This window comes from Doryrhamphus excisus, chromosome 6, assembly GCF_030265055.1.
Source record: "Doryrhamphus excisus isolate RoL2022-K1 chromosome 6, RoL_Dexc_1.0, whole genome shotgun sequence".
In the NCBI taxonomy this organism is placed as follows: Eukaryota; Metazoa; Chordata; class Actinopteri; order Syngnathiformes; family Syngnathidae; genus Doryrhamphus; species Doryrhamphus excisus.
In genome coordinates, this window is record NC_080471.1 from 17,469,570 (window position 1) to 17,480,864 (window position 11,295).

Below are 11,295 nucleotides of genomic sequence, written 5' to 3' on the forward strand. Positions count from 1 at the left end.
GAGCAAAGCGTTATTTAATTGAAAGAAGGAATCAATAATGACTGTAGCACTTTGTCAGAAGGCCTTGTGAAATGAGCAAGTAATTTACTGTGGACAATCTGAGTGCAATTGCAAGCTGGGACTCAAACATTCAAGGTCGAACGGGACTTATTTTTCTCCACGGTGACCAAATACTGTATTTTCTCACACACAGTGGAACCTTGGTTACCATCCGCACCGGTTAACATGTTTTCCGGTTAACGTCAGAAATATTTAATGCACAAGGAACACAGGTGCACTTTGGAGTGGCCTTTTATTGTAGCCAACCCTGTGCAATTAATCATGCTGTCAAATCAGCATCTTGATATGCCACACCTGTGAAGTGGTTGATTTATGAATGCTAACTAACAATATGTGGGGGAGGGCGGCACGGTGGTCGAGTGGTTAGCGCGCAGACAGCTAGGAGACCAGGGTTCAATTCCACCCTTGGCCAGCTCTGTGTGGAGTTTGCATGTTCTCCCCTCTCTGGGTACTCCGGTTTCCTCCCACATTCCAAAAACATGCTAGGTTAATTGGCCACTCCAAATTGTCCATAGGTATGAATGTGAGTGTGAATGGTTGTTTGTCTATATGTGCCCTGTGATTGGCTGGCGACCAGTCCAGGGTGTACCCCGCCTCTCACCCAAAAGACAGCTGGGATAGGCTCCAGCACCCCCGCGACCCTCATGAGGAAGAAGCGGTAGAAAATGAATGTGGGGGAGATAGGCCTTTTTGTGTAGCCCCCCCCCCCCCCCCCCCCCCCCCCCCAGTAAACACTTTACACCTAATAGATACCTGGTACTCTCTGCAGTTTAGTGAATATACATCTCCAGTGACTGACATGATGGAATACGGTAGTTTTCTGTTATGGTGCTGTGCATCAATATCAGTTAAATCCAAATTTTACTTTTATGCGCCAACAATCTTACAGTATGTTTTTTTCTTAGAGGTTGAAAAAGTTGTTTGACCTTTTTCTATTTTACTTGAAACTTTGCAGAAACTAATTTCTTTCTTGTCTGCATGAGTGGAAAGAAAATGTCGTTTTCCCTCACTAGTTCACAATCCAGTTGTAGATTGTAGCTGGATGTTGGTAAATGTTTTCTCACGTATTTGCATCATTGCTCTCACACCATCAATGCCTTTTTTGTTGGTAAAGAATCCATCTTTAAGGTAAATTAGAGCAAACTGGCACACTTCCCAATATGTAAATTCAAGTGCTAATTCACAACATGATTTCACTTCGGCTCGCACGCAAATGAGAATTTAATTGAAAATGAGATCCTTCACGGAGGCTCTCACTGGAGATGTGCTACATGGGAATGATGCTTTTCACAGATTGTTTGAAGAAACAAGGATACACTGAGAAAGGGGGTGGGGGGGGTGAAAAGGGACAATAGACATTTCCACGCAATGTGGAGGTTATACTGAAGCTGCACTGTGAAATTAACATTGTGCTTCATCTCCTCGTCTGAATGCGAAGAGGCTATTAACATTGGTGTATTTTCATTATGTTAATGGTGTTAAAACACACACACCAGTAGCGCAGTGATTTGGTCGGGCTGATCATAAAATGTCCGAGTGGGTCATTTTGATTATGACATGCTAATTACGTATCGTCTCCCCTCACTGTTTTTTCTCCTGACCTGCACTCTTTAATGGTAAGCTTTTATGAGTCGTAGGAAGGGAAAATAGCCGCAAAAGATGTCTGCCTGTGTTCCTGACGGCTATGTTGCACTCATGCTTCAGTGCTTCCCTTTAAACTTCCCAAATTGTGTTTCGCAATAAATAGATGGCCAAGCCTCTAACTGCCACCGTTAGATTAGGTACCATTAGATGGAATAGAAAACTCTCCCCCTGTAATATTTTCATAAGAGTTGGAGCCATTTGATTAATCTGACCACATTTTATTGCATTAATGATTTTCCCTTTCCACCGCTGTAAAGATATTGTACACAAACTAATGCCGTTCCGTCGCTCTCCCTCTCCGCTTACACTCATTCATCCTCCGCCGTTATTGCAATGCATTGTTGATGAGGTGAGTCGGCGTCTTATGTGCTTTCACTCCTAAAGTCATTCCTAATGGAGTGGAAACCTTATATTTTGTTTCCTAATGAAGCACAGGAGTGGCAGACAGCTCCGCTTGGCCTGTCCTATGGCTGCCTGCAGGTTGGAGCCAGCGGCCCGAACCGAGCTGCTCTCAAGGAGCCCGCGGGTGGGTGGGTGGATGTTAGCGGTAACGTCTTACATCTTACAGGCAGGCCAAAGAACAGCTATGGGTAAAATCCTAGCTACAGTGTCTTTTCGGACATTTTTGTCCCTCATCCATAATTCTTATGTGAGCCATGAACACATACGTTTTTCTCTTTTTTGTGCATTCTAAAGATATGAAAACAGATAGAAAGAGACAGCTTACAGAGAAACACTTATTCCACCTACAAGCCTTCTGAAAAAGGTTTTAAAAAGCGGCAACAATACGACATTTACATATTATCTACAGCATTGCTATTATTATTATAATTATTAACATTGTTACACCTATCGAACTACGTTACTGGTGCATTGACTTCTCCACAACACACCGCTAGCTACTAGCCTGCTAGCAATTAGCTTCACCATACGTCGCTACTGCTGCTGTGTTTTTATTTTTGAGTTTGGAAAAGTTAATGCTAGGTGTAGGCGTTCGTTTCTATGTTGCTATGTGAAATCAATGAAAGGAAGGAAGTTTGGGTAATGCTTTAAAGGACTAAAATACAGCAAAATATTGTAAGTATAAATACCATGTTGGTTTTTGGAGGTGTTTATATAGCTGTCTTTGTAGGCGGCATAAGTGTGTCCCATTACATGCAGTAGTGAGCTGCCTCTTTCGCTGTTTTTATATCCTTAGAACTTACATTTAGACTGTAGATGTTGTGCAAAATTTTCCCTAAAAAGTGTAGTTTTCATGTAAATAGGCGAGGAGGCGTATATGTGTTAGTTTTAATAATCCAACAGAGTGAAAAGTCATCTCAGAATGTCCATTATAACAGGATGACAGCACGCTGATGTACTGTATATATACTGTATATGTATTAGCTCGTGTCAGCTAACTCTTTTGTAGTTCAGAACGGTGCCACACAAAGTGAACATTTTTCAGAAAAATACAGTATATCAGTGTCTCTGTTATTAAACCCTAAAATTTTATCACATATGTTCACATATCACATATCACATATGACTGACTGAAATCTCTCACACAGCTAAAAAAAAAAACAAAAACAAAAAAAAAAAACACCCAGTGTAACTTTAGGGTGTTTAGCCCAGTCACCGTGAAAATTGGTACACACCATTCTGTGACTGACAAGCACATGTGTGTAATATTTGAGCAATATTGTTTTGGAAAAACATGGCCGCCTTCAAGCGAAACGTCTTTGCAAGGATGTAGCATCTAATTGCCCACAAGTCATTGACTAAACATAAGACTTACCTTTAAGTGAACTGTGAGACAAATATAATCAAATAAAAGCCAGCATCTCTGCACCTTAAATTGTAAAATATCATGAGTACTAAATTGCCACAATATGACCAGTATAATCCATTTCATATGAGCAGAAATAGTGCAAAGCTTGGGATGCTCTCTATTGCTAAGAGCTTTGTTTAAGCAGGCCCTAAAGCAAGTTGCACACTATATAAAGCCGAAGCTATTCTGAGCCGAGGTTTCCCTGCAAGGTCACTTTTAAAACAAAATGTCTCCTTCCACTATGTAGGTCACAGCACTGTGTGCCTCACTTTCTCCTAAACTTCCTTCCTTCCATTCTGCCTTGCTGCTTATAATTAAACACACACAATTATCCCAAATTTAATGGGATTTCAGAACCACGCTTTTATTTAAGAGGTAATGAATAATACTTTAATTGCATATGTAACTGTGAAATCCAAATGTGCTGCTATTATCACGTGTAATTACTACGCCACAGTTTTCCAGAGCAATATCCTGATGCGATCAACAGTGCTCCGGTGCAGACTGTCTCCTTTTTTTTTTTTTTTTTTCCTTTTTTTGTATTCTTCAGTCTGCACCATAGCGGTGACTAATTGTGAAATAATGCAGCTGGATAGACACGCTTGAAACATATGTGCCGTGTCCTATTGTTTATTGATGTCTGTAATTAATGATATAATGCATGCCGCTGAAGTAGTTTGACCTCTGAACCAGTCATTACTCAGAGTGTAGCGGCATCAATCAAACTGTGCTTTTCTCACATCTATTCCTGTACACCCCCTGAGGGACTGACGGAGCACCCACTGTATCCTCATTTGTATTCAGCTGACCAAGGCCTCCATGTGAATGATTTAGCACTCTGCATCATACACGGAGCGCATGAGGGCCGCTAATATGAGATTTACAAGCTGGCGCTGAAGTTCATAACAAGGCCTATAGAGCTCTAAACAAAGCCGCGTTTAGCCGACGTCATGCAAGCGTGAGAGGTAGTCTTTTGATGGCAGTTTATTAGCAGGGCAACGCTGTGCTATGATACAACTGTACACCATCCATTTGGAGAAGTGGCGTATCAAAAATATTAAACCCAAATTTTCATACAAATCCAGGTCAAATGCATCTACGGAGCTGAACAGGTTTTCTAGAAATGTGGGTTGTATTCAGGGTGGAGAGATTTGCATGCAAACATGCTTTTTTTTGTTGTTGTCAGTCTCACACACACACAAAGTGACCTTGAGACGATGCAGCCATGATGCCAAATACACCCAAAAAAGTGTGTCAGAAGTTATATTGCTAATTTGAAGACACCACTTCTACACCACTATGTACATCTGTGCAATACTTGCTTTTATAGTCAGTATAGTTACTCGAGACCCCATTCACTGTGCAATATCTGATCAACCTCCAAGTGCAATATTAAGGGCTCTAAATGCAATATACTAAGTTCTATGTGAAGTATTTCCATAATGCCTCATATTAACTCTCTAACAAGATCTCAGTGTATAGACTGGTCGTATATCTCATCTCGTTTCATATTATCTACATACTGTATTGTATATAACTCTGGGAAAAACTGTTGATTTTGTTAATACTTGGGTTGTTTATATTGTTTTTTTTTCTATATTGTGTATTTTGTACTGCTCTACTACTGACTCTGTACTCTTGCTGCTATGCAATACAAATTTCCCCAATGAGGGACGAATAAAGGCATATCTTGATCTTAATCTTAAGATAATAGTGATTAATGAAGTTTTTTTAGTTTTTGATGTTTTCTTAAAAATATTTTCCATATATTACTATTGGAATAGAGGGATTTCCTTATTCTCAATTTTTGTCAATTTGATCATTTGAGTTACAACAACAAGCATTCTGTCGTCTTACGTGGTGTTCAGTGTACCACACATTGCAATTTGTCATTTCCTCACATAGTGGCCAAGGGTGTTTATTTACTCAACTCCAGAGAGTGCCAAGTGTCAATTTAAATATCTGATTTTATGATGCACCTGCCTTAAACGTGCCACATGGTACTTGCTGCACGGCTGTAAGACCATTCTCCTTTGTATTTTTTTATTTTTTTTGCTGTATAACGGCCATTTAAAAATGTCTGTGGGTTACAACAGATCTCACGCTATTTATGGATTGTCCCACATTCATGACAGCAGTGGAAACGCAAGCTAAATCAGGGTGTAGTGTACCAAACTGGATTGTACCACTTGGTGGAAATGTACACTATACGTACCTAGTATGATTTTATGCTCTTCAGGTTGGTAGCGTTGTAGCGTTGTATTGGTTGCTGTCCACGAATGACAAACTCAGCCATATTACCCACCCCTCTGTACTTTGTAATGACCCCCATATGAATGCCTGCTTTTGGATGGCTGTGTTATTTAGGCAATGCCTGCATGCCTCGCTGCCCAGCCTCAGGTTGCTACACGCTAAGCTTACATCCCACTCCAGCAAGCATCGGAAGAAACGAAGCACTGGCATATTAGAATAAGTCATTCCATTGTTAATTTAAATGGCTTAATACATCACTCTGAGGTAAAAGAGCGCAGTGAAAAGCAGAAAAAAAAGAGTGCAAGAGTGGGAGTGAGATGCCAAGGGGTGTTTCTTTAATACAGAATAAAATTGAATCGTGCATTACCTCACTCGTGTGCAGCTCCCAGGCTATTAATGGAGCTGTAACAGGATTGGTTCACTTTCTCACTTCTTTAATTTCACCGCAGCCCCCAGATGTTTGGTCTTGCTCTGACTGATCCGCTGTGTGGTCTTCTTTCTTCGTCCTGCCTCCAGCCTGCTGTGGTCCGTGTTGTGTTAATGGGTCAGGAGAATCTATCAAGGACGGAGAGTTGGGCAGTTTGCACACCGGGGGGATAATTACAGGGTGATTGGTGTCCTCACGCTCCCTGCTCTCACTATCTTTGTCTCCTCACATGCTTAGCTTTACACCTTACATAGATGCAGCCTGCTTGTCTGCCGCTGGATGTTGCGCAAACAGATGCTTAAACTCTTATGTTTTTGAACATTACACACAATTAATGTAGCAGTGGATTATTTCTACACCTGTAATATTTTGCCTTCTGTCAACTTCTGATGATCACACCTTCCTTTCCAGCCCTAAATATCTAATCATGTCCTTTCTGGGTCATTGTGACATGCTCACACAAAATGAATTGAGTACATTTATGATTAAGCTGAATTTGACCCTTCAGGTATTATTATGAGAGATCCAATGCAGGAGTAGGTTGGACATGTTTGGGCCTTGAGTGTGTCTATTTTGGCCATGCAGGTTTTTCCCAGTCAATCTCACCTGCAACACAAGGTGACTGTCTGGTCCTCCATTCAGTCACACAGCCATATTTGCACTTTCTGCTTGGGGAACCTGTCAGCAGAGCGACAGCGAGCTCCTGTAGTTCAGTACTCTGGAGAGTTCCTCTCCGGCAACCTGCCGGGTGTTCAAACCAGAAGCTCTCACTTCACCTTCAAGTCCAATGGTTGAAACTTGCCACTTGCACACCCCTTTTGAATGTTGACGTCTTAAGAGACGAGGAGCCCCCCCTCCACCCCACCGCATGTATGCATATCATCCACCCAGAGCCATTCTATCTGTATGGAAATTTGGGCTCCACAGCTGGAATCCCACAAAGCACTGTCGTCTACTAATAGTTATTATCTCTTTGGCCTGCTCCCTCTCAAAACCCCTGCAATACAGACACACATCACATCTTTATGGTAATGCCCTACAATACAGCCCCGAGCTATACGGCGCACAGACCTTTGTTATCATTACGATAATTCCCATTCTCACTTGACTCCTCATTACAGCGCCCAAACGGCTCAGGGTTGGATACAGACAAATTCATGCAGCCTTCTTTTATTACACTCATCCTGCATCCGTACACAAACCTTAAAGCTGAAAAAAGAATGACATTGGCAGTATGGCAGTATGTACGACCTTTTAACTTATTAAATGACATTTATTGGTTTGTTATATATTGCCACAGTGTGTATCTAATGTGATATAGCAAAAAAATGTAGCCCCAGTGTAGAAGATGGATGGATGGTGTTGTGTTTTTCTACTCTAGTTAATTAAACCTCAACCTTCATTCTTCCTGTTTCTCCCTGTTTTTGGTGGGGTTTGATTTGGGTTTTACGTATAATTAACAGATTACACTTTGATTCTGCTGTCTTTTTGACTCTTTTAGGCTCACAAGGGAAGGAACTCGGTCCTTTGGGAATCAGCACTTGACTTGACCTGGATATTTCATCTTTCAGCTTGTGACAGGTAAATCTGAGTGACAGGTTAAGCTGAGTGTTTTTGTATACTACATTTAGAGTTATATTGTTATGCTTTTATGAAGATATATTTGAATACGGCTTTAATGGCTCTTTAGGCTGTGTGTACATGTGATTACTGTAACTAACATTGTAGTTTGTCACTTTAGTATGTTTACTAATTTAGTCATAAATACTTAAAGTATGATGCTTCACTTATGAGACATAAAAGGACTTTGGGGGAGGCATAGCATCTTGAAAGAAATGAAGAAAAATATTTTTTTCAAAAGTTACTAAGGTAACTTTAGTTATGTTTAAAAGCAAAGTGAACTGATTTTAGTTCCCACCTCCAGACAGAAAATTCCACAAAATATGCCCCATAATTTTTTTTTACAACCATAAACATTATGTTAGAACATGTTTTCTACAAAGGGAAGCTCCCCGTGTCATCCATTCTTCTTTTATCATTTGTCAACAATAAGTTTCATCAATTTGACATTGGCTATTATTTTTATGTGCAAGTATTATTATTCTCTATTAGATGTATTTTGTATTTTGTATTTTGGGTGTCTGGAAAGCATAAATTGGACAGTGGAAGAGTGGTTAGCATGTTGGCCACACAGTCAGGACATCGGGAAGGCCTGGGTTCGATTTTCTGTTTGGGCATCTGTGTGTGGAGTTTGATTGTTCTCCCCGTGACGGGTACTCCGGTTTCCTCCCACATTTCGAAAACATGCCAGGTCAATTGGCGACTCCAAATTATGATTATTTGTCTATATGTGCCCTATAATTTGCTGGCTACCAATCCAGGGTGTACCCCGCCTCTTGCCCAAGGTCAGCTGGGATAGGTGGCATAGAAAATAGATGGATCGGTTTTCATATGTTTCAGTTTATTTTTGGAACAAATTCAAGATGAAAACTGAATCTTGTCATAAGTAACTCCCCAAAAATGCAGCTACTGTGTATTGCTTTGAATTGAAATGACACAATTCCATTAAAACTGTCTCATTGTGTATGAGCTCACAGTTAAAAGGTTTATTATTATGATAAGTTTTTTTCACAATGTAATCAAAAGCAGAGCAGGTGATTTATGCATCTATATGACATGGTGAGGTCCAGGTCAGCCCTATACAACAGACAAGGCTCAGAGCTACACGGACCCGGAGCGTGGCTGCCTGCGTCCTTGCACCTCACCATCAAAGCCCAAGCGAGGCGTCTGCCGCACACACATGCACACACACACACACACGCACACAAAAAACAGTAATTGCAGCGTGATTGGCACAGCTTGTCCCGTGCAGCCTGAGTCCCACACTTGAAGGTTCTCCTCATTGTCACACAGCCTTTTAGCACCTTTGTTCCTGTGTCTCCCACAGGACCCCACAGCTCACCATTGGCAGATGAGTCCCGCTCTCTGACAAAAGGGTCCCTACGCTCAACCTCATTTGATGCAGTGATGAAATCCCCCCCCCCCCCCCCTCTCTACTCCTGCCCCCTTTACCCACTACGACACACTCTTCTCACATACTCATTCTCTTGTTCAGAGAAACATTCCGTTTAGCAGCAGAGGGTGTAGAAGGAACAAGGGTCAGGACCCATGGGTGGGCTTTTAGGAGACATCCAAGCATCAGAGCAGCAGAGGAGTGACGTCTTGTTTACATATTAGCAAACATTTAGCAAGTCTTGTCTCTGGCAATCACACAACAAGCTCATCTTCTTTTTTTTTGTTGTTGCTCCTTAACACTGAATGATTTTCATTTGGAGTCTGGCTGCAGCTGACAAAAGGTCAACTGCAATAACTCATCCATCATGTCAAATAATTGTGAATGCAGAACAACACACACAATTCACAATTATTAGCCAGCAGATCTTTTTGCTGTAATTGCTATCTCTGCTAGCCTTCCACTGTTCATTTTCGGACTTCCCACTCTAAGGCTAAACATGCATTTATACACCGCATCTTTCCAACTCCATCTAATGAGGTGATGACCAACCACTTGTTATAATTGCTGTATAGTCTCAAGCTTATTAATCATATGCAGAGTTATTTAAGGATGCATAAATTAATCTTAGATTAAAAAAGTCTATCAAAGCCTCAAAACAATTAAAGAGTAAGGTAAGATTTCCCTTGGGTCGCCACTTTTATTTTAATAGAGTGTTCAGGTGATTATCATACTTTGATGCAACACTGTGATTAATGCAGACTCACTTTTAAATGAACCGCTCTCTCTTGCACAACAAAGGTATAGAAAAATCCAGATAATGACCTTGCTGACTGTGCTCATCTTACGGCCCAGAACACCCCCCCTTTTCTCCCCCTATATGTGAGAATATGTAGCAATGTGAGGTTGAATTTCATCATCTGAATAAGACCTTTAATCTAATTGCAAGAATTAGATTTAATGAAGAGATGAGGACGATGGCTTTATTGGAGCTGTTCACTGATCAATAAAGTGAAAGGCTGTCAGGTTCTATTTTATTATGTTGTCGTTCTCATAAATGGATAAATTACAATATAAGGTCAACATAAATGGCTTGTATTTCATCATTTAAATTGATATCTTCAATTTAGAACTTAAAATTACTTTTCAATTAATCAAAATGTAAGATTACATTACGTTAACATTTCATTTTCATTGTTTCATAAATCACATGACCTAACTTGATTATATTAAAATTCTGAAATATTACATGCGATCATCCAAATATTAAATGTATTAAAAATGTGTTTAATTCCTCAGAGTGTCATTATGTTTAAAAAAAAATGCCATATACAGGGTGCAACTTGTTGTTATTGAATATAAGTGTCGGTTTTAGTATATTGTCATTATTGCTGCACAGTTGCGACCCACTGAAGGACCCGTAGCAACGCGTCGTGTTACCTGCTTCATCAATATTACACTATTGACTGGCGTCACGCGTGGTACCAAAATGAAAATGATTAACCCAGAGCTTTATTGACTTTAAACAGTTAAATGGATGTTGTCGCTTTTGGCGCAGGATGCAAGTGAATTGTCCCTCATGTCTGATAGTTGATGTGGTTTCTTTCAACTTGGGGGATGACATGAAAGTGTAGCAGCTGCTTGTTGTCACGGTGTGTGAGATATGGAGATGGCAGTGCGACTCCGTGGGAACACAACACATGACTGAGGCCCTGCAAGCACACAACAATGAGCCCATGCTGTGTTGGGTTTTTTATGAGTGTATTTTTTTATATAATTTCCTTTTCAGAGGGCTTCTAAAGTTGTGCACAAGATGCACTATGCGTTAATCTGTTGTGCATCTATAGTTAATGCCTTGCCATGAGTTGCTGCCCCTCAGGAAGAGGTGTGTGTATGTACAAGGGTGGTGGGGGGGGGGGGGGGGGGCGGTGCAACACACTTATGTTGCAACACAAACCAGGCGCGCAGCCACCGTGGGTGGGTCGGAGGGAGGTGAGTGAGGGAGGGAGGAAGGCGGTGCACGGCGTCCCATCACTAAAGCAAACATCCCAGCCGCCTCCGACACATGCACTCCTCCTGTCTCTCCAT

At 41.0% G+C, this 11,295-nt stretch overlaps 1 protein-coding gene across 1 annotated transcript in view; it reads left to right on the plus strand.

Moving 5' to 3' along the window:
* c6h15orf61 (chromosome 6 C15orf61 homolog) overlaps positions 1-10,703 on the plus strand; it is a 49,524-nt gene extending 38,821 nt beyond the window's left edge. Inside the window, exons 3-4 of the mRNA XM_058075540.1 lie at positions 7,696-7,775; positions 9,142-10,703. Of these exons, the coding sequence (XP_057931523.1) occupies positions 7,696-7,775; positions 9,142-9,169 (108 nt within the window). The 3' untranslated portion in view covers positions 9,170-10,703. The remainder of the gene's footprint in view (positions 1-7,695; positions 7,776-9,141) is intronic.
* The last annotated feature ends 592 nt before the right edge of the window (positions 10,704-11,295 follow it).